This window comes from Perna viridis, chromosome 6 (genome assembly GCF_037379345.1).
Source record: "Perna viridis isolate PV_CMFRI_1.1 ecotype Kerala chromosome 6, ASM3737934v1, whole genome shotgun sequence".
NCBI classification, from domain to species: Eukaryota; Metazoa; Mollusca; class Bivalvia; order Mytilida; family Mytilidae; genus Perna; species Perna viridis.
In genome coordinates, this window is record NC_142450.1 from 27,849,229 (window position 1) to 27,873,993 (window position 24,765).

The 24,765-nt window shown below is 32.5% G+C and overlaps 1 protein-coding gene and 1 long non-coding RNA gene across 3 annotated transcripts; one reads left to right on the top strand and one right to left on the bottom strand.

The window, feature by feature from the left end:
* Positions 1–10,637: 10,637 nt before the first annotated feature.
* On the top strand, positions 10,638–14,722 carry LOC148614347 (uncharacterized). 2 transcript variants are annotated; one of them, XM_088588433.1, is made up of 4 exons: positions 10,638–10,716; positions 12,723–12,801; positions 13,346–13,638; positions 13,970–14,722. In XM_088588433.1, exons 2-4 carry the CDS (start codon positions 12,794–12,796, stop codon positions 14,656–14,658), a joined length of 990 nt encoding a protein of 329 aa, XP_088444559.1. In that variant the 5' UTR covers positions 10,638–10,716; positions 12,723–12,793; the 3' UTR covers positions 14,659–14,722. The 2 variants fall into 2 exon arrangements, with proteins under 2 accessions (XP_088444559.1, XP_088444560.1); XM_088588434.1 differs by lacking the exon at positions 10,638–10,716 and adding an exon at positions 12,424–12,442.
* A 1,492-nt stretch (positions 14,723–16,214) lies between these two features.
* Positions 16,215–24,765, bottom strand: LOC148614348 (uncharacterized). Its single transcript, XR_015923191.1, has 5 exons — positions 24,524–24,765; positions 23,232–23,424; positions 22,244–22,312; positions 21,001–21,577; positions 16,215–16,709 (listed from the first exon to the last, which is right to left on the bottom strand). It is a non-coding gene; the product is annotated as an uncharacterized LOC148614348 (long non-coding RNA).

Here is a 24,765-nt window from a genome sequence, read left to right on the forward strand (position 1 = left end):
GTTTGTCAACGCATAAAAAATCCATTTCTGTCCACAACACACTATGAAACATGTTTACAAAGTTTGATGGGAATATGTTTTATAGATTCATAGTAATAGAATTTAGAAACAAACGCATTATAATAGCAAACCAAATTTCAAAATATTGCAATAACTTCAAAATGAGTCAACGGACCTCCAGCAATCTTTCACCAAGGGTAGACTTCATCTGGCTGCGAACATTTGATCAATGTCAGATATTGTCTTTAACCTAATGGTTTCAGAAATGTACAACTGTTGTTCACACCCGATTCAGTCTATCTAATAGCAGTGACCATGTTTGTCGACAGAACTAAACATTCCGGATTCACTCTAGGCAGGATACCCTAGAGAATAGTAATACGAAGGTTGGTTCCAATTAGTCAGGCAGATTATGAAAAGAATTTTCTTTAGAAATGATATCACGAAAAGACCGAAAATTGTCAAACATTGCTATTTCTGCCATTTGATATTCCTTAAAGTGATGTTCCTACAACCATGTCACTGTTTTGTTATCAATCTGCTGAAAGGATTGAAAAAGTTTGGAAATTTAAACTGAGAGCAGAAAAAAATTATTTCATACACATGTAGTATTTGTCAAATGTTGTCTTCATTTTAAATAGCCACTACATTTTATATTAATGTTAATGGCATGCGAGATGTTAAAAAAACTTACAAACATTTGGTTGATAAATAAATGAATTGGCTTCATTTGTCTACAAGAAACACATGGGGTAGAAATTGATATAAGCTCGTAGTCTTCGGAATGGAGAAATACGAAAGCTGGGAAAGTTTTTGAAACTGTGGAACCAACGACGTCTGAAGTGTTTCAGTTTTGCGGAGTAAAGGTATATCAAATGATGTGTCTTTAATTTATGTAATTATTTGTTTGTTTTTTTTTTTTTGTTTTTTGTTTTTTTGTTTTTTGTTTTCTATTTTAAAATGTAAAGTATTAAGTTCATATATCAATTATTTTCCATTTAGCAATCATGATATATGTATGAAAGTAAGAATGGAGAAAATACAGAGAGGCTCCGATATAAATTGTTCTCTTGTTCAAGTCGGCGGTAAGAATCAACTAAAATTCAGCTAAAATCCCTAACAATATATAAATATTGATATAAATAAAAGACAGAATCGCTTAAACAAAAATTAATCGGAGAGAAAAATAATAGCAAACCTGTTACAATCTTTAAACGTAATTATTCTAACTCAGATAGTGAAAATGGGAAAATTATTCCTTTGGAAAAGTGCATTAAAAAGTATTACATAAAGCAGCATGAAGCTGCAAAAGTCCGTTCAATGGCAAAGTTGGTTGAAGAGGGTGAAAGGCCTACTCGATTCTTTTCGGTTTAGAAAAGTAATGGGGACAAGAAAAGTTATGGAGTAGAGTCAGGTGTTTAGAATAATCAAGGGAACCAAGGTTATAGCGGTAATCAAAATAATGTAATCCAGGGACAAAGATCAGACATGGAAAACAGACACACACAACAAAGAACATAAAGCAACTAAAATCATAGATACACAGTCTATTAATAAATAATAAATAGATAATACATATGAATATGACATTGATTCTATTCTAAGGGAAAATGTTTAATTTTATTCAGATTTATTTCAAGCGGAAAGGTGGAAAGAAAACCATGGTAATATGCTTACGCGTCTTTTGAAAAGAGACTTAATGAAGATAATAAGATTTATTTATATGAAGCCCTCTCTTTTGATGAGGTTGAAAAAAGTTTTAAAATCGTTAAAAACCCAATAAATCGCCCGGGGAAGACGTAATAATCTCAGAAATCTATGTTATATACTTCAATGTTATACAACATGAATTAATGCTAGTAATGTAATGCAAGAAATATTCGACAATATGTTATTCCCAATACAAAAGAATAACTTTTCTTTCTAGATATGGTAAAAGGGACGAAATTTGTAATCAGTGCCCTTTAACTCTACTAATTAGTGATTATAAGATTATCACAGAATTACTTACAGAAAGACTCAAATATGTTATTCCTTTGCTAATTCACACTGACCAAAACGGCTTGCCAGAGCTTGCCGAAACTACGCAGACTTTTTGTATCACGCTAGAACTCTAACAAATAGGCTTCTGGAATAGGGTTATGTTGCTACAAGATTGAAGTCATCACTACAGAAATTTTATGGTCGTCATCATGAACTCGTGGATCGTTATGGTGTATCCATCAACACCATGAAAACTGATTTATTCAACGGGTCATAGTTTTCCTTTCCTCGTTTGTCTACCCCGGACTTGACCTTTTATGAGCAACTGGGCGGGTGTTTCTAGAAAAGGACACTTACCCTACCGGTGCACCTGGTCCATGCTCCCAGTTTTTAGTGGAGTCCGAGTTGTTCATTTACTTTTGTTACTTTGTATGTATGATTTTAGTTACTTTATGTTCTTTGTTGTGTATATCTGTTTTCCATATCTTGTCTTTGGATTACATTCTTTTGATTACGCTATAACCTTGGTTCCCTTGATTACTCTTAAAGGGATAAAATAATAATTGACTTGGTTGGTAAGAAAACAACAGGTTTGTTTTTTTGTAAACAGGGCCCATATATGTGTTCACTTGGGCCGTATAAGGGAATTGCTAATGCAAGTGATAATGAAATAACTTTAACAAAACAAAAACAAAACATTCAAAAAAAAAAAAAAAAAAAAAAAAATGACCAGTTCCTATTGATAGAGTTGGGGAATAGGTAGCCACTCACCCATGAAAATTTAACTGGACAAGTATCAAGTGACAGTTCCACATCATATGGAATTTTCTCAGCTTATGAATATTACTCAAAGTATGTTTTAGGGGAATGCTGCACTGTGTTTTTTTTATTTATTTTGTTTTGTTCTTTCTAACATAAGAAAAATGCTAAAAATCAAGCATGCAACGACCGGAATTCTCATAATAGTTGCCGATTTCAAAATGGCCGTCAAAACAAAGCCTGGAGAAATTTACAATTAGTGAAACCATTCAATTGTATGAAAATAAATCAAACAGCTGTCCTTGACTTGCTTACATTACAGGTGTATTTTTTTTAAACCGACATTTTTTTCAAAATGGCCGCCAAAATCGGCAAAAATTTAACATTGTTCGATTTCAATGAAAATTGATTTCTTGGGTGAAGATGGCATGGAAAATTCAATGGTGATTTCAGATTTTTTGACTGAATCTGGCCATTTGCCGGTTTTGGCGGTTTTTGTGTTTTGCTCGCAAACACAGTATCACTTGTTTAATTTATTTTTAGAATTATTGATGTAGACGTTCAAATGAACAAATTGATAAGAAAATTATCCTATTTAACTATAAAACAGTCTGTTTGTTCTTACTACATCCTACATGTAGTATGCTACAAAAAAAAAAATCAAAAGACTTACAATTCTTTTTAGATAGATTTTTGGCTGTTTTCTAAATGAACGGAAAATATTTTAGGTAAAAAAGGCTAATATAAAAAGACTAAAAGATAAAACATTTTTTTGCACTATTAAGTATTTCTCTGTCAGGTAAAGTATGTATAAGATCTGCATAAGATATGGCACATAAAAAACGCAGAGATTTTCGAGCATTATCTACCTTGTAGATTTTACCTTTCAACTTTCATACACGTTGAAATTGTATTGCACCTGATTGCAAAAACTTTACGCTATAAAGGAATATTTTAAATACTGAGCAGTTTCAGTTGTGGAATGTAAAGCTTGTTATTCAATGTCATTGATGTTCTTTCTATGAAATCTGTAAATTGCTGTAGGAAATTTAAGTTCTTAATAAATATTAGATTCATAACATACCTGTCTTTTTGCATACATACAAATGGATTCCCGATATTATCAAACTCTGACCAAGAGCACAAAGTAATGGAAAAAAAAACTTTATCCATTGGTTTTATGTAGTATCTACCTTTTAGATTTTATCTTTCAACGTTTATACATGTTGATATTGTATTGCACCTGGATGCAATGATAACCTACGTTATCTCATACAACTGGACACAACTTCATTTTGTTTCAAATTTAATACAAAGTGTCAGTTCGTGGAAGTCACACCTCGAATTATTTCTTTTTTTCCTTTTTTAATATTTGACCAAAGAATAGTAAATATTGTATTTAGATGTTTTTATTTTACTATTGAATTTTTTTTTATTACTTTAAACAAATGTCTGAAAAAGCTTTGAAAAACGGGGCTGGGGTAGAGGGGGGGAGTATTAGGCAGGTTGTTCGTGAAGGACTACGGGCAAATTTCAACTTGTATTTCTTATTTTAGCTTTCATTTCATTATTCGCCATTTAAGTTTGCACTACAGTTGCGATCACTTCTAACCTCTCTTCGATCCTGTCAGGATTCGCTGTCATAGAACAGTTCTAAACTGTCAGAAACTGTTCTGACCCGCGACACACCTTGTCAGGGTCTATCAGGACTTCGGACAAGCGCTGTCATAATTTGTCATGGGGCCTGACACCTTCCTGTCAGGAACTGTTCTAAGTAGAACAGATGCGTGGATTAGAAGAGTTCCCGACAGATTCTGGCAGTCATTAGCTCGAGAATACTTCTCTGTCTGAATTACATACAGTATATGTACGTGATTACGAAAAAATGCGTAGCACCCGAATCCCGATTCGTATGACGGGAAGGAAGCCTTGCTATGTTAAACTGGATGTTTTCAGTTGGACTGAATTATTTTTGGTTGCAGAACTAGACACCGGTATGATACAGATTACCTATGCATATTGACATATTTAAACAGTTTATACAGAAATCTTATACCTTTATGGAACTTGAAAGTGTTCACACTCATACAGTTTGAAAGAATAGGACATTTTGAAGAAGTTTGACCGAAATATATTAGTCGCATTCACCCTCATGGTAGTTATGTTACCAAACAAATAGCATTCTAGTCAATAATTTTAGGCTGTCATGGAAATCAAAAGTACTCGCACTCATACATTTTGCAAGAATAAGATTTTTTAAAAGAAACTTGACTCAAACAAATGTGTCACAGCCACAAACATGATAATTATATTGATAAATTCAGCACATCAGTCATTATTTTTAGCAGAGGACGCTTACCCTACCGGTGCACCTGGTCCATGCTACCAGTTTTTAGTGGAGTCCGAGTTGCTCATTTACTTTTGTTACTTTGCATGTATGATTTTAGTTACTTTATGTTCTTTTTTTGTGTATGTCTATTTTCCATGTCTGGTCTTTGTCCCTTGATTACATTCTTTTGATTACCGCTATAAGCTTGGTTCCCTTGATTACTCTTTTAGACCTCAAGCAAATTAAAAGTGTGCGCACTCATACATTTTGCAAGAATATAACATTTCTAAAGAATTTTGACTCAAACTAATGTGTCGCAGCCACCACATGATATTTATATTGAAAAATTTACCATTTTTCAGTCGATTGTTTTAGACACTCATGAAAAATAAAACTGCCTGCACTCATACATTTTGCAGAATTTTTACCGGAATAATGGTGCCACAGTCACTAATATGAAACTAACATTTTTAGTTTCTACATTTTCTACATATAAGACTATGTTGGGAAATTGGAAGTGTTATCACCCTTATTCGTTGCTAAAAGTGAGACTTTGTAGAATTTTGACCGAAATATTTAGGTATCAGTCACCCATTTAATGCAAAATTGTCAAATTTAGCATTTTTCAGATTTGTGACCCTTATGTTATTAAAAGCAGCTTACACTCAAAAAGTACTTTGTCAATCTTGAACTTCGCGAGAATTACCAAACATCTGAAAGATATCTGTTACGAGTTTTACACTTAGAACAGAAACGTAGACCTTTACTTTTATAGTTAAATAATTTGATTTAATTAATATCACAGGTATATGACAGAATGTAAAAAAAATATACATGTAAACAAAAATAGTTTTTGAACGATGAGTGACTGAACCTAATCGACGAAAATTAGAACATGAACAACGATCGAGTGATTGTGGGATGATGATCACGACGAGCTCTCTATGTATAATTGGAAATTTAATGTAAATTTTTAAAATCAAAATTAGTTTCCTTATCGGGTTAGCTAATTTACATTAGTCACACAGTTTCATTTATTAATCGGGGACTTCCTGTTCTAAGTTACGTCACACAGAATAGAAAGATTTAGTGTCAGGAACTGTCCAAGGGTATGACAGTTTAGAACAGCTTTTCGTATTTTCTTCGTCACGACCCAGGACAGTTTCTGTCAGGATCTGTCAGGGAATAGAGCAAAATGTGTCCTGACCCAGGACAGCCTCTGTCAGAACCTGTCAGTATCTGTCAAGATTTCTATTCTATCTGCTGTCGTAGGACAGAAATCCTGACAGATTCTGACAGAATTTAAGAGAGGTTAGAAGTGATCGCAACTGTAAGTTAGCCATGGTCGTGATCGGTTCGAGAGGGTTATTTTTTAAAGATTCATTTCAATGTTCGTCATTCTAAATCATTTAAATTTTATTTTTTATATTCTCCATTCTAGGTTGCACTAAGTTGGGAATTTTCGTAATGGTTATGGAAATGTCAGAGGTCACATTGCATTATTAATTTTCTAGGGAGATCTACACGAGCGGGACCAGCGAGCGGGACCAGGTTCTCATTGAAAACGGTTTGAAATTGATTTTATCTTTTCAAAATTGAATGAGTTAAAAAAAAAATTTTTTTTGCATGTCAAAACTATAGAGGCTATTCCAGAATTTTGACATTGACAAAACCCCGATTTCTACAAAACATTCTGTTTTACTTTAATCAAGATTGGAGTTACATGCAATATACAGATAAGTATTGACGCAAAAAGTAGAATTATATGAAATAATGCATCATAATCTTCATTCTTTCACTTTCAATATAAACCAAAACAATATGTTTTGACATGCAATTAGGGAAGTATTCGATCATTATACGCTCGACTAATTCCGACAATTGATCTCGTGTTCAAAAGAGGTTGGCTCATCAGCTGCAGTTTTGCCACATTTCATCATTCTAAATTGAAATTGGTGTGTTAATCAAAGGACATGAGTGAGATCAATTAAATGGATCTAACTCATGACCTCCAGTCCCTGTGGTTTTAATGACTCCCCAAACCCAAAGACGTGTTATGACTTCTGATATATCTTTAATTCAAATTCTTTAAAGTCTGAGTTTTCATATCCGCATACCTGACAACTCTGTATATATTATAATATTATTGCTTAAGGTTTCCCATGTTGGCTGGGTTATAGGTCCAGGGCTAGCCAAAATGGACTGAGGCGTAGCCGAAATCCAATATTACTGGCCGAGGACCAATAACGTATTGGACGGCTAAATCCCGTACTGGACGGGTTAAAGTCGTATTGGACGGATAAAAGTCGTATTGGACGGCTAAATCCCATATTGGCACACTTTTGTATTTGTATTGTATTTGCAGTTTTGATTATATTTAGGCTAATATTCGAACGTTGGTCAATAAAACTTTAATATCACTTTAAAAAAATCATTTTTTTTAACTATTTACAATTGATATGTTACCTTTTTTCATTTATGTTTTTGTTCACTGGGTAATAAAAGTCATGGCTTGCAGCTTGGTCACAGCAATACTGGCTACGCGGTATCATTTCCTGCTAAGTTTTAGTTTAAGTACAATATTGGTCGCCAGGCAGTATCAGTAAATTCACACACAACCACTGGAACGTATGAAACTTTCTTTTAAGTATGAGTTTTAATTAAGGAAAACTGAATGTTAACACCCAGGTAGCAGAAAACGTATCGAAATATTTCATTTAAAGTTTATTGATAGTTTGCTAAAACATTTTCAACAGAACATTTTAAATTGTTTTTAAAACATTTTGATTTTTGTCAAAATGTTTTGATAACGTTTTTCAAACGTTTTACCGTTTAAGTTTGAAAAAGGTTTTCAGAATTGTTTATTGAAATGTTTTTGAAATGTTTAAATAACATGTCACTGTCATGTTTTTGGATCTATTTTTAAACATTATTTGGATATGTTATAAAGGTGTTTCTTATATGTTACGAAAAAATAATAATGATAATGATAATGTTTTCATTACATTCCTTTGACACAGGTTAAAAACATTTCCAGGTTTTAATACGGTTTTCTGAAATGTTCAATAAATAGTTGTAGAAGTTGTAGTTGTAAGAAAAACATTTTAATATATCATTTTTTTTAAATCGTTTTAAAACTAATTCAGAAGATTTTTCTAAACTATTTTAATTACATATTTAAAAAACAATTTTCTCATAAATATTTAATATAGAATAAAAAATAAATAGACCATGAAATTAAAATTCTGAGGATCTAGCATTATAAGACAATAGAGGCTATATATAATATTTCATCATTGTTTAATTATTTTTTTTAAATGACCGGGCAAGGATGCATGCATTATACACATGTATTATACATGTACATGTAATATTAGTTTTCTTAATTCGTCATACATATTTGATTTACAATTAATTCATCCCAATTTACTGTTCCTTGTCTTTTAATTAACCAACATCGATGATATAATAGATGATGGCATCTCCATAGAAATAATATGATAATAGTGTAAATGGTGTGCCACATGCTGCTATTGAAACAGTTTAGAGCAAATCTTGTGTGCATATTATCATACAATATGTGTGCAAGGAACACAATCTATTTTGACGACGATTTAAAGAACTGGATCTGTCCAACAAGATGTAATTTGTACAATTGTTTGTACAAAACCGTGTTTTATAAACATAACTGGTCAATTAGTCATTTTACAAATTTCCAGTCGCTAGACAACATCACACTGTGAAGACAAACCCTCAAGTGATTTCTGATTCTGTTTTAATTTTGTTTTTGTAATGCCCCAAAAATTTTTATTGCTACGGAAAGTTTACGTTTTTCTCCGTTTCCGACTTTGTATAATATTGATTCAATTGCATGTCCGGAATGACAAAGTTAACATGTCAAAATTTATATCAAACAATTAGATGTGGACCCCGCACGGAGCAAGTTTTTAATTTTTTATTATTTTCTTATGATAAATAAGTGTCTCAGTGAATTAATTGATATGTTTCTACTGCAGAACTTTGTATGAATAGGTGTTTTTTGAGCGTCACAAAGGACGTCCTATTTCATGGTATCATCGTTCTCGATAGCATATCAATGTTGTTTACCTCTTTGTTGAACGACTTATTGAATAGCTACAATTTTAAAGTCATTATAAAACGAACTGATCTTTGTTTTTGTTTTCTCAGAAGATTTGCGAGATTGCATGTTTACATTGTGAGAAAAACACATTTTAGTTAGGTGACCTTTTAATGACTTCATGGGTACTGGGTCATCAGTTCTCGATAGGAATATGACTTACCATGAGAGACATAATTGGAAAGTGAAAATAAAGAAAATAAATAATTCAATATATTTTTATCGATATTTCATATTTTAGGGTCCATATATTACTTCCAGTGAATGTTATAATTAATTAACTTTGATATGGCTAAAACTTTTAATCACAGCTTATATTTTTTAATTTGCTGTGATATGGTGTTCCAAGCACGGAAACAAAGATATAAAACGTTATTTGTATTATAATTCGCCTAAAATTAATAGGCTTTTCATATTATTGCCCTTCTATATCTCTTAAAACATTGATAACGTCATGATGTTTTCAACGTTTTCTGGTAAGAAATATTAAGATATGACCAGTACTGCGCACCATACATTTTTTTACTGACAAAGCCATGCATATATCCTGACTGCGCACGACCGCTGAATATATGCACACTTGTAATAACATTTGTTTACATTCAAAATGCGTGATAGGAGAGGTGGGCGCTTAAAATATGAGCTTTGTGGGGTTTAAGAGAAAGGTAAAATAAAGGGGTACTAAAGTTTATTGGTATTATACATACCTTTGTACGCAACATAGCGAAATCAAAGCCCAATAGAATCAAGGAAGTGTTCAGTTGGTTAATTCTTTGTGAATAGACCACACATGCAATTTTGCGTTTAATGACGTATTGCCTATGCGCATCGTTACCGAGAACTCGTGACTATCGAGAACAGATGAATGCACGATATAGATAATAGTGTAACTGATGTGCCGCATGCTGCTATTGAAAAATGTCAGAGCAAAACTTCATCAGTGTGCGTATTATCTTACAAAAGAACGTCCTAGATATTAACCAGGTCACTAGTTTTGTCTATGTTTACATTCAAACTTTACGTTAATTCCTGACCTAACTTGGTACTTTTAAGGTGTGTGTCAAAGAGAACAACTATCATCAGAATGAATATAGACGTTTGTTGTAAACAGTTTACAATCATTTTGAAGTATGTATTTTCCAAAAGTTTTGCATTATAGATGTATGTTTAAACCATTTTGCATCGTCATGATAGTTGTATAAATATTGTGATTATGTTTATGAGTACTCCGGCTGATATGTTGCATTGAATCTGACCAGGACATTTATTTTGAAACTTTACACGGTATTTTTAGAATTTATAACATTACTTCATGTCCTGCATGTATGGAAAGCCAAATGGACAGAAACATTGGAACATTTACACTACACATATTGTCAAAATTGTTTTTTTTTAATAAGAAATACACATGATCTCTCTCTTTTGCAGGGAATAAAGATTACAAAAGAAGTTCATACCTAATGATTTAATGTTCCCAATAAACCAAGATGATTAATGTTTTTTCAAGGTAAGTTTTATATAGTGATGATAATCTGATTGGACCAGGGATCATGGCATTTGTTAGCCTTTTAGTCTATCTGTTCATTCATTTGACCCCAATATGCAATCACTGTTTCACGTAAATTAGTAGCAGATTCAGAAACTCCGAAAAGGTGGGGAAATATGGCCTTTGAGGGGCTCACTACTGGTAGTATCATTAATTTTCTATAAAATCAAATTATGTTTTTTAATATGAGGGGGCCCTGGGCCCCTTTTGGATCCTCCTCTGTTTTTGCTGAACTTCAATAAAGTTTTAATTATAGAACACATGTATGAAGTTTGGTCCCATGGATATCCACTTCCTGTTTGAAGAAGGCATACATTTTAAAGGTGAACATAGCTCTTCTCACCACCATTTTAGCTTAAAAACTCAATTCATGGTTTTTCAAAGTGCACATAAAATCTTGATACAAAACAGCATGTTTTAATGAGACTAACAGACAATGATATTTCCACGATTGACACATACACCTGTTGTAAGAATAAAACAAGTAATTTTCTTTGAAAATTCGTTTAGTTTGTTGCTACATCTACAAAATATAGAGAAATCTACAAATTTTTATATTACACCTGTTGTATGTGTATGCAATAAAATATTCATAATTTATATTGTTTTGAAAAAATCTAATTGAAGAAACATAATAACATTATAGTGAATGGTTGTTGAAAACGTTCTTACAACATTTCTGCAACCATACATTTTTACGTTTTAAAAACATTTCTAAAAAAATGTTTTCAGTCTTTTTAAAGAAATGTTATAATAACATTATAGTGAATGGTTATTGAAAACGTTATTATAATTTTTCTGCAACCATACATTTTTACGTTTAAAAAACATTTCTTAAAAAATGTTTCAATCTTTTTAAAGGAAACGTTCAAAACATTTTCATTACGTGTTTGTGCCAGCTGGGCAGTGCATACTATCCGTACCATTGCGCAATACGTACAGCATGCTTTTACGGTTATTTTAAGGGCTTTAAAAAAAACGTAAACATTAACACGAGTTATACTAGTGATAAATATATACGTTTGTCATTTTTACATCTAGATCAAATAATCATCAGTTCTATCTGCTCACACACAAAAAAAAACGATGTTTATGAGTGGCGATTCATGTCACAATATTTCTATAATGATGCTTTTCTCTATCATTATAGTTTTAGCTTGTATCATGATAGTAGTAAAGAGTATTATTGAAATTGTCATGATAATTTTTAGTATTTCAAATTTTCAAAACATTTAAGGATATTTTTGATAAAAAATCATTAAACATTCAACATATATCATTATGCTTCTTGGAAGTATCATTATTCTTACAAGAAGTATCATAATACTTTCAACAATTATCACTACACTGATGACAGGTATCATGATACATGTACTTGCGAGAAATATCATTTCACTTATTAGAATAACATCATTATACAATTCAAATATCCTTATTGTGACATGAATCGCCACTCATATAGATGTCACAGTGACGTAAGTTGAGTTTCGTATATGTTCCAATAAAAGCAATAATAATGCAGTTTTTATAAGTCGATATATTGACTTGAATTTATATTGTCTATAAATTTGCGTTTAAAAATAACCTTAGAATAAATAAAGCAATCAATTAAGGCGACCAAAAGTGTTTACATTTTGTATCCGACCGGTATCCAGATCCATGCTTATGCAACACCGACCATGTCAAGGTAAATGCCGGGAAAAAATAAATAAAAACGATAAACATAATAAAAACAATTAGACCTTTTCCATGTAGGGAAAGACCTTAAAATTGTTTATACACGGAGTGTACATCGTGACCTTATGAGTTATTTCACAACAAACAGACACGGGTCGATAATTGATCATTCTAAAAATAAATTTAAAGCTTCTGAAATAGTATGCAAGTAAAAGGCATCATGTTTATATAAAGATTGAAACGTCAATAACCATACATTTAATTGGATGTGCTGACTTGACTTTTTTCAGTGTTTATATTGAATTGAATAGAATTGCAAAGCCAGAACCATCCAAGATTTAGAAGTGAATGGAGTACCAAAATGGACAGGTATATTTTTTGATGAATAGCTTTGTTGATTTGTTATGCGATTTGTATAGCTGTGACTCTATTAATTGTCCGATCACTATGACAGCACTTGGCTGAATGCTTTCGAATCTGAAGACTGGCCATAGAATTTAATGAGAGCGAAAATTCCCTTTGCCTCTAACATAGTTTATTCAGAGAGACTAACATTGACATGTATATGTTTGTACACTACGTTAAACACGCACAAAACAAGGACGAGGAAAGAAACAGATGCCAAAGAAGAAAAGAAAGTATAAGATGGCAGAGAATAAATAACAAATTAAAATATACAAAATTAGGATATATCATACTATTGGAAGACACTACAATATTATTTGGGATATTCAAAGGGGATCTTATGTGTGTCACATCTTTCTTGCGTTCCGCCTTGATTGACAGGGAATATGAACACTGAAGGTCCCGAATAAAATGTCATTATTTCGTAGGAAGAAACCTTAGCGTATATGAAAAAAATGAGAGTTGCAAGGGAATATATTCAAACATGAGTATCCTATTTCATCTATAGACAGGCTATTCTTAAAGAACTAGATGCATTTGGTTATTGTGTAGTGCCTAATGTCATACCAACGAACAGTTGTGATGAGTATTTGGCAGATTTCCAGAAGTGGCATGCCAAGTTCGAAGAAAATGGCGACGTCCTTAAAATACGGAGATCTGTAATTCAGACTTACAGGATCGGTCACTTTGAGGCGTCCTGGAAGGCGCGACTACAGTGCAAACCTATTTTTGCGAAAGTGTGGGGAACAGATAAACTCCTGACTAGTGTTGATGGCTGTGCCGTCGGTTGTCCACCAAAAGGTATATGATTATCACCCGAGTGGGTCAAATAGGTCAAGGTACATTCTTTTGAGAAAAATAAAAGTACATAAATGTTTCTTTGAAATATTAACAGAACCCATGAGAAAACACGTAAACACGCGCTTGATCAAAAACTCTGTATAAACTTTAATGATTTGCGTAAAGAAAATCGTATTCTCTACGCGTCTTTTTACGGAGTCATTTATTATACTAACAAAAAAAAAAGAACCAGACTAACTTTCTTCATTTCGCTATGCATCATGGATATTAGTTTTTTTTTAATTAAGAAATGCATATTAAAGAATAACCGTTTTGACGAGTCACTTTTCAGGACCAGAAGATTACAGGGGCCCTAATGAGATCTGGTCACATCTAGACCAGGGCGTCAAACGACAGGGACGTCATGCAGTTCAAGGCGCCGTTTACCTTGAGGAAACAACAAAGCAAGACTATTGTTTCCGTGTCCTTAAAAACTCTCACAAGTTTCACGAAACGTTTTTTCAACAGTTTCCTAAAGCTGCTGTGCGAACGAGACGGTCTGAGTTTTTTAAACTTAGTAAAGCTCAGAGAAAATGGTATATAGACCAAGGATGTCCGTTGACCTATGTGCCTGTACCAAAAGGTGGAATGGTTCTCTGGGATTCTAGAACTGTTCATGACAGTGACAAACCGGATGTCAACCGTCCAAATAAAGATAGGTGGCGTTGTGTTGTTTTCGTCAGTATGGCCCCCGCTATCTGGGCAGACGACGAAAATCTCAAATTTAGGGAAAAGGCCTATTATAATCTAGATCTTACATCTCATTGGGCTTCACAAGGACAGAAAACTTTTAAAAGCTATCGTCCAAAAAAGCGAAAAGTTGATGGGAAGTTCGTGGAATCTGAAACAGATAACCACACTATTTTGGGACTTCCGGACGTAGCAAAAACCCAAGAAGTCAAGCTGCTGATGGGAGCCGAAAAATACGATTATAGTGATGGAAAACCAAACGGTCCACAAGCTCCCGTCTGGATTGATTAGATTTTTTACAACCATCTTTTTTTCAAGTAATGTATTGATGAAATTAGAACAAAAAAGATATATATTTCCGTCTCTTTATTGACATTCTACAGCTAGTTCATTGTAATTTCAACCATCGGACCAATAGATATATTTATATCTATAATGTACGCACTTTCTATTTTCATTTAAATATCAGATGAGTTTTTGCTTTATATTTTAACTATTGGCACATGTGCATGTGATATTGTATTGATGATTTATTGTTATATATCTCATTTTTGGTTATTTCATGTTTTTGTTGTGTTTACCTGTTTTCCATGTCTGGTCTTTGTCCCTAGATTAGCAAAGAAAAAATAAAAATGAAGATAAAACAGATTTATTAATTAAATTTTAAGCCTGGCAGTCCAATGACACATGTAAAACTAGTAGTCCTTTGGTACATTTAAGCCTGGCAGTCCTTTAGTACATGTAAGACGGACAGTTCTTTGGTATATGTAAGACTGGCAGTCCTTTGGTAAATGTAACACTGGTAGTTCTTTGGTATTTGTAAAACTGGCAGTCCTGTGGGACATGTTAGACTGGCAGTCTGTTGGTACATGAAAGCCTGACAGTTCTTTGGTACATGTAAACCTGGCAGTCCGTTTGTACATGTAAGCCTGACAATTCTTTGGTACACGTAAGACTAGCAGTCCTCTGGTAGATGTAAGACTGGCAGTCCTTTGATACATGTAAGCCTGGCAGTCCCATGCATGGCACATGTTAGATTAGCAGTTCTTTGGTAAATATAAGACTAGCAGTTCTTTGGTAAATATAAGACTAGCAGTCCAGAGTTCCTCGTTATTACGCGAAATAACTCGAAATATTTTATTCATATTATGAAAACACGCATTCCGAGACCCGTGATTTTATTGTATTTTTCTATAAAATACGTTTTTTTTATACTTTTGTATATACAAACAAGACAAACGTTTCGCGTCTATTCACGTAAACTTCAAGTAACTCAGATTAGAGACCGATTAAAGCGGGTGTTACACAAGGCTCCATTCAGGGACCTTAATTGTTTATATTGTTTATCTACGATATAGTATCTGCCATTGGTGCGTCGATCAAGTTCTTCGCAGATGACAGTAGTGTATACGTAAATATAGATATTCCTGAAAATGTTGCGGGAATCTGGAACAGTCACATAGAAAAGATACAATTAGTCTTGTCAATTGCTGGTAAAATTCAACTCATAAGCCATTAATAGTACATCCAACTTTGGTGGTGAATGGCCAGGATTTCCAGGAAATGAATCCCATACACAATTTGGTATTCTTGTTTCCAATGAAGGTTCTTGGGATAACCACATTAATTATATAGCAAAAATGCATATTGTAGGATTAATATCTTACGAAAGAAATAATTCATTCTTATTAAGAGCATACTTGCAATAAAGCCTTTTCCTTAATGCAGTAATGATGATACACATATGAATATGATACATACAGATTAAGTTACAAAATAATTGTTTTCGTTTATACAAAAACGTTTGCAAACAAATTTACAAAGAAAAATACAAATGAAACGAGCGTTTAAAGGGAGGCAATGTCATAATTTACAGATGATGTGTAACGGTATTTTGAAAGAACATTTATTTTGAAAGTATTATTTTCGATTTCATTACGAATAAAAGAATACATTCAGATGTATTCATGTTTGTACATAGAAAAATGTCATATTTGCAGGTACAAATGTTATTTTTTTTATCCGGTAGCCACTGAATATTATCGAAAATACAGCTACGTTCATCAGTGTCCGCTTGGCAATGCTATTACATGTAAACAAAGCATTCAAAATTAAACAAGTTAGCAACACGATCTTTGACAAGATTCACTTTACAGCAAAATATTTATAGGTTCATCCTGAAAACTCTCTCGGTAAGTTTACTACTTCTATGGCAAAACCATTTAACTTGCAATCATCACCATCCGATTTTCTTCCTTTGCTATATGTCATGAAGGAAATATTAGCAGCAACAAGAATGAAAAGAATAATACTACCAACAACTACTCCGATTGAATGCGAGCCTGAAAAACAAATTGAAAAAATTATCAATTTAAAATAGATTGCAACATAGGTTATGATTACTTATAAAACAATAGCAGATATATCATAACAGAACTGCGGAACGTTATACTTGTTGTGTACTAAACACATGTATTTTTAAAAAGGGAAATTTACTTCCGCTGAAAAAAAAGGTTAATTAGGGATTTATTAAACCGGTAATATGTGAAAGTCCACCACTGTTGTCCTTCAGATTTCTTGGTTATAAGATTTAAGGCCACGCGAAATGTCTTTTTTTCCATAAACATTGACATCAACGTAAATAAATGATATCACAGTACTACAAGAAAGTTCATATTTAAGAATCTAAAGAGTTAAAAACGATCATCTAGAAAATGTGAAATCTGGTAGTCATATCAAACTAAAGCCTGAATCGCTCACCTGGCTTGATTAGCAACATTTTATTTTTGTAAAAGTAGCTATGTGTTTTTTTTAATAAAGATTGCTAACGCTAATACCTAAGGAAAAAGTACATCAAATTTCATTGAATTCTTTGCAGTAGTTTCTGAGAAGTAATTTGATTAAAATAGCAAAAAATGTCGAAAAAGGGCAATAACTACAACATGGCTTAGCAGATTTACATACATATATGTAATAAATGACGATAGATAGGTTTTTACTCCCCTGTTTCAGAATACAACGTTTTATAGAGATATGTGTGAACAGCTTTTGTCTGACCCCTATGCTCCAATTCAGTAACAGCGGTCGTATTTTTCTACGGATCAAAAATCTCCACATAAATTCTATGCAGAATACCTTAACAAACATTTATATCAAGGTTGCTTCTAAGTGGTCTGGTATGGTCAGATGAGAAGAGTTTTGATATAAATATCAAAAACAGTGAACAAAATGTCAAAGTCAATAACTCAAACATGTCTAAACAGAAGCACGAAAATTTGACCACAGATAGATATAATAATGCCGGACACTTCTACTTATGTCAGAACTTGACTAAACCTAAGGGTTTTGGATATATATACGTAGAATTAGAGGAGATGAGTTTTGAAAAACTGTTGAGGACGACAACGGACGCCAAGTGATGGTAAGAGCTCACATGGCAATTTGGGCCAGGTGAGTTAATAAAACTAAGGTGTTTTGCCCTATCAAGTCTTAAAACATTCATAGGCATTTGTGGTTGCAGAGCAGGTTATTGGTCACAATTGGCAATACTGGTCGTTTGAAAGAGATTCACCATGCAACATCCACGCCTTTTAGTTTCACCAGTAGTATCTAAAATATGTTTCTGAATAGAGTTTCAATGGCAACTTCGTTGGAGCTGCAGTCACTATGGGCCATCATAGCTACACAAGATGTTTTTCTGTAGAGGACATTCAGGTTAATAATCTAATCAGATTTCAAAACATCGGCACAAATTTCAGATTTGTTCATCTTGGGAAATTGACCAATAATAATCCACCATAGCCTCAAGCAGCCCTCTAATTAAAAGTATATCATTTTAATGAATCCTAATTTTTGTCAATTTGGTTAGAATTTTTGCAGTTTTGGCAAAAATTAAGAAATTAAGATCAAAGAGTGTTCAATTGTAAATATAGTCATCTGAATCCACCCGATGAGCCACATAATCACACAAAAAAAATGGGTCCCTTGTAACAAGGAGTTGATTTTTACAAACTATATGATCAGATAGTGTCTGACGATTCTCTCTCTTGATCAACAGGAACCAGTGGATATTAGTAAAGGGTCTTCTTTCATCATTTCTGTCAAGTAGATTTAAAATCGGTAAAGGTGTTTCCGTGTAATTGAGCAAGATAAAAAAAAACGCCTGTGGACGACGGATGTTACAAAGCTTACTAAGACTGTTGATCAAGGCGATCAAATAAACTAACGATTGTGAAGATACAACAAAAATACATTGATTCTACAAAGATAAAACAAACAAAAAAAAGTTTGTTTAAAAAGTTTAATAGAACACTAAAGGTATCAATTAATCACCATTCAACTTTCATACAAATAACATCAATAGCAAGTTGGCACAAGCAGTGCTCACTTCTGAAGAGCTCTGTTGGGCTTGAATGCATTGATAATTCCTATTGTATAAGCCCACACTGCGGAAGTAACTTTCTCCCTACCTATCTGAGTGATAAACTGCTATGGATAGGTACATGTAAACAAGTGCGATCGTTATCAATTTTGAGAGAAAAGGGGATATAATCCAGGCAATACTACTAAAGCTCGACTTTAGTATTAAATTTACCATTGGAGAGGCAGCTAGTATCCATGGCAGTAATTTAAAGTTTCACAACGTTTCGGAAATTATAGTTATTGAAATTTACTTTGTTACATTATAATTGTAAATCGTTCATTGTTTACTGGGTTAACTCAATTCCACGAAATATAAAGAAATATGCTAGTATTTGATTTAATGATGATAATTAAGTATTGAACAAAAATGACTATATTGAATGTATTTTCTAAAATAGACATATTTATATGTTGGAATTTAAACACTGCTTTTAATTGCAAATTATTTCAAAATGATGTTTCCTATTCAAATAATTACTTGAATGAAATTGATTCATGATTCAAATCATTTAGACATTTTTTCACTTAAAATTGATACACTGTAAGGTGGTCTCTTTCATTATATTATAAAAACTTGCTAGTTTTAAAATGATAAATTTTCAAATATTTTTTAAAATGATTTTACAGGATCCATATTGAATAAATACCACTACAGGAGTAACAAGTGTCATGGTAGGACTGGAGATCCTCTTTGACAGCTATGAGTATAGAGGTGATGGCCACAAGGCTGTATACTGACGAGGTAGGTCCAGAAAAAAGAGCGTCAAGACTTGTTATGTAAAGGGGTAGAGTAAGAGGTATATAATAGTTTAGTTCGAATGTGATGAAGTCAGAGTTTTTTGTATGAAAAGAAGATTAAGAAAAGGGATTAAATAATATGGCATTCAGATGTTTTGAAATAATTGGAAATATTCTATGCTGAGCTTAAAATTTAAAAATTATATGAAATGCCGATAGCTTAACCTTTGTAATTGTAATCGATGTGGAAACAGTCATGTAACTGTGTCGGCAACACCTGACCCCTGTCCAAAGCATGTGCAATCATTTCAGTATAAAACGGGATATAAAAAATATAACGGAACCAGTTATACTCAAGAAATAGGTTAAAGCAGTATACGCATATAATATATCTAAAGAAAAGACTTTCCTTAAGTTAAAAAAACAGGGGTCCAAACCAGTTGAGGAACAATAAAAAATGTTTTAGTTAAACTAAAGCTTTTACAATTTTAAACAATATATCGGTCATTTTTTTCTCTTTGTATGTTTCACCATTTTTACCATTTCAGTCATGAACCAGAAAAAAAAACAATTTAATAGACTGAAGGCATTACTTCTTCTTTTTTCGGATCTGCAAAAAGAACTGTAACCCTTTTTTACACTATGCTTTATATTGCAATTGGAATATAGATTCAGATAATATCTACTTATTCATATTTTCATATATAACTTGGATAAGGGAAATCGTCCCCATACTTTTCTTAACTAATTCGGATCTTTTGTTTCAATCATGCGAATGTCGGATAGAATTCAAATAATTTGAATAAGGAACTTCAAGTCAAAAAGAAAGGAAAAAAAATGTGGAAAAAAATATACGGTTTTAGACGAAAGGATATTTGTTTCGTGATAACAGACATACATATTCATAATCATAAACTTCCGTCAACATCAAACATGATAGAAAGTGATAATTTTGATCATCTTTCGTTTAAACTTTGACTTAATTAATCTATCAATAAGATTGAAAAAATGTTATTCTTGGACATAACAAAATATTACATAAAGACAAGAATTTATGTTAGCGGGAAACAGCTCACCCGTGAGACGGATACTGCATCTTGTCTTAAGTACAACTGATGACTACAGGCTAAGGTAAAATATATTACGACTAAGCACAAAGGGATGCCACATATGAACGGAAATGTGTGACGGAAGAAATTATATACTTAGAATAATACAAAAAAAAACCCTCACTATTTAAGCCTATACACGTCTACATTTAGGCCTTGTTCAGTAATACACATATAAAAGAATGGACAAGACACACACACATAATTATGTGAACATTGAAAACCGTTGATAATGGAATCCATAAACAGAACTTTGACAATCTTCATGCGTTGAGATCAATTTAAATCAGAAGTGTTTCCATACTCTACAGAATATATACAAAGGGTTAGGCTATTAAAAAAATACAGTGTAACAAAAATCTACCTTATATTAAGATCCAACGGGGAAACAGTCTGGTTGTATTGAACAGTCATTCCACCCGATGCTTTGATAGTTGTAATTTCATTATCATAGGTAAGCAATGCTTTTGAGATCGATTTTGCTGAAAATCATTCATTATTGTAGAATGTTGATGAGCAGTTTCCTTCCGAGTATACCAAAGTACATGAAGGAGGAACATCAACGGAAACCTTAAAGGTCACAATATTATTGTTGAGTGTGAAATGTACAATATCGCACTTTGTATTTGTTAAGAATTCAAGTGAGAAGTATAATGATATACCTAATTTTTATGCTGCCTGTTTTTATTACATTAAACCAGAAACAACTAAATGGTCGCGGGAGGTCAAGTACGTTTTCAAGCCTGGTTTGAAGAAATGCCCATACCATATCAGGATCATTGCGTTTTTTTTCAGCTTTCAAGTCTTTTGTCTTGCTGTTGTCTATTAACTATCGGCTACTGTTTGTAAGTTCAATAATTGTGGGTTTTTTTCCATTATTACTTGATTTTGATTCCAAAACTACATGCTGAGACTCCTTATAAACACAGGTACATCGCAATCTGTTCAACAAAAGAAATCTGTACAGTAGTATATTTTCTTCCACAGTGAAGCTGTTAACTCACAGTATTGCTCAAATGTGGATTCTAAAAAAACCTTAAAGATATTTTGGATAACTTTGGAAATATCTACTTAACTGAAGTTAAAACAATTAAGAATGGACATTTCAAAATTTCACACAACCATACCGCAGGACAAATTGAAACACGTCAAAAGAAATCCTCCAAAACGCAAAAAAAAAATGGTCGTCAAAATCCCACATACTTTAACGCTGTAGAATAAAAAGATAATAGCTGTTATACCGAGCCTCAGGTGAACAATGCTAGATTGTCTCCGTGATATCATATTTGTCCCTTTTTAGCGACATGTTTTTAGCAAATTATCGACATTCAAATGGGCATTAATTGAGTCCTTCTCTGTTTATTCATTTATTAAATAGGAGTTTATTTTAAATCTTGTGAAAGACAACAAATTCAGAGAAGAAAAATTCATTTTGATATATTGATGATATTCTCTCTAATACTAAATGGCTTCCGTAAAATTATGCAAGAAAATATAAGTTTAATGTTACTTAACGAAGCGATATAAACATTTTTAGACATTATTGTAGTGAAAAACTCAAAGTTTCTTTAATTGGTTCCTACCTGTAATTTGTACTTAACACTTACTATTACAGTTTTAATTTCCTGCTGCAAATGGTACTTGAATCTTCTGTTTGGACGGACACTGAGTATGTTCTATAGAATTTGAAGACAAAATTGGATTAGCGTACATTCATCAATAGCATATACAACAGACAAAAATGACACTACATCTGCTTTTCAACTGGTTCATGATATTCTTTTTCCAATATATAAAATGGAAACTTCGTCGATCGGTTCGTTTATCTGCGTAGCTCAATTTCAATCTTTTTCTTTAAAAAATCATTATAACGTTTTGAATATTTAGATTACTTCATTATGTTCTGTTCAATATGTAAACCAAGTTAGTAAGTCCACGTTACACACCTGTTGATTAGAGTTAGGGGTGCTTCTTAAATCTAGTTTATTTCATCCGACATATATGATAGAAAAGAATCGTTATCACACACAGCAAAAATATTTTCTCCACGAATAATTGTTTATATACATTAAATAAAAGCTCAGTAAAAATAGTTTGACTATTTTCTTTGAAATTGTGGCCAGCAATTGTTGCGATGGTCACAAAAACTCAATTGTATATGTTTATACGGACATTAATTCACAGACTAATAATGCATTTCCTTTACAATAGAAATGATATTCTGTATATAATACAATTTTGAATGGACGTATTAATGCATATACATCATTACATATACTGCCTGTCGCATTCTCTTCTATAGATGAATGGTTTGAATTATTTTTCCTATGGCAATTGTAATTTTGAAGATTTTTATACGAACGTTAGCGGTCATGTTAAAATCTTAATGTTTTGAAAGAGATTGGAGAAATGCTTTAAATCAAGATTAGGCTGAATGAGAATAAGTTGCACTCATGAAATCTTCAGAAAACTTAGAAAATGTAAAATTGCGGGAAAACTCTCCAAGAAATTTATTCACTATCCGATGGTTGAAAAATTAGGTGCATATTTAATCATCGGTTTAGAATGGGAGAACAAAAATGTATACATACTTACACAGTTTAAGAAGCTGAAGACACGTTTAAACCAAAACTGCCTGTACCTGATCCTCCTGGTGAAATATCAATTTTTGTAGTAGAGTTCCTTATAATTCCGTCACTACTTGAAACGCTTACAATTAATACTTTTGCTTGCAAATCAAAATTTGTTACAGAAAATGAAACTAATGCTTGTACATCTTTTGTTATCTCTGAAAAATTAATTTTTAAATTTTGCATTGAAGAATTCAAAACAGGTTAAATATTCTTTGAATACTATATGTGTTTGATCGAGCATTTAGATATCGAAGGGTATAGCCATACTTCATCATACAGCATTACTCTGTGATCTATGTAATCTTTGAACAACACAACATTGTTACGTCTTCCAATTATCTACTAGATAAACTAGTATCACGAATGCTTTATATTTGCCTCCTATCTTAATTCTGTTTTATTAACGTCCACGTACATACAACTAGTATAGTCTGGTTCAGTGCATATTACTCTATAAATCTAAAGCTATAAGATCAAGCTATGCCAATCATTGTTACATTCAGTGGATTAAGTTTGTCCATAACAAATCTAGTTTTAATTTGGTACGCTGTTTTTTTGTAAATGTTACAAAAAATCGAAATACTTTACATTTGGTACAGAAAATTTAATACTGACTTCTAAGATTTAAAAAAAATTGTACATGCATAGCCAACAACAAGTCATTAACTTGCAATTGTAAACTCTTTTAGGTGTGTGAGAGAAACAATGTAAGAGTAATCAAGGAAAGCACGGTTATAGCGGTAATCAAAGGAATGAATTGCAGGGAAAAAGACTAGACATTCAAAACAGACATACACAACAAAGAAAATAGAGTAACTAAAATCATACATATAAAGTAACAAAAGCAAATGGGCAACTCGGACTCCACTAAAAACTTGGAGCATGGACCAGGTGCACCGGTAGGTTAAGCGTCCTCTGCTTTTCTAGAAACACCCGATATGATAAAACAGCAAAAGCTTATTTGTTCTATATTTGTTTTACCTGGGATATTTCTTTTAACCGATCACTTCTACATTAAATTTGGCAATATGAAGTTTATAGCATTTCACAAAATGGAAAGGATGCTGTTTGGTTTATGATATTTCAGTAAATAGTTTCTGGCAGTCTTAATGATGTAAGAAATAGGCAGACCAAAACTGTACTGAATTTTGTTGATTTGGTAAACATTGAATCATGGAATCAAATGAACTATTAACCTTTTAAAATATTTCGGTCGCGTTCATACAGTAAAAATGTTAATGAATTAGCTGTTACCTCAATAACTTTTTGCATTATACTTCCAATCTCCGAACTTGTAATCGTATACACACCTCTCCCAGTTGCCTCTGTGACTCTGTAGTACGAAATGGAATACACATTTGATCTCTTAAATCGTCCTGAAAATTTCATAATTGTCTATTTTATTCATTATTTGTACTTCAGACCTAAAGGTTCATTTTTTATCTTTATTCCTGAATAATTGAATCCAAATGCATTTGTCTGAGTATCACCTTTCA

Excerpts from the sequence above, each read along its gene's own strand:
- LOC148614347 (XM_088588433.1), top strand. Across the intron at positions 13,639-13,969 it reads CGTCGGTTGTCCACCAAAAG|GACCAGAAGATTACAGGGGC; the intron begins GTATATGATTAT and ends GTCACTTTTCAG.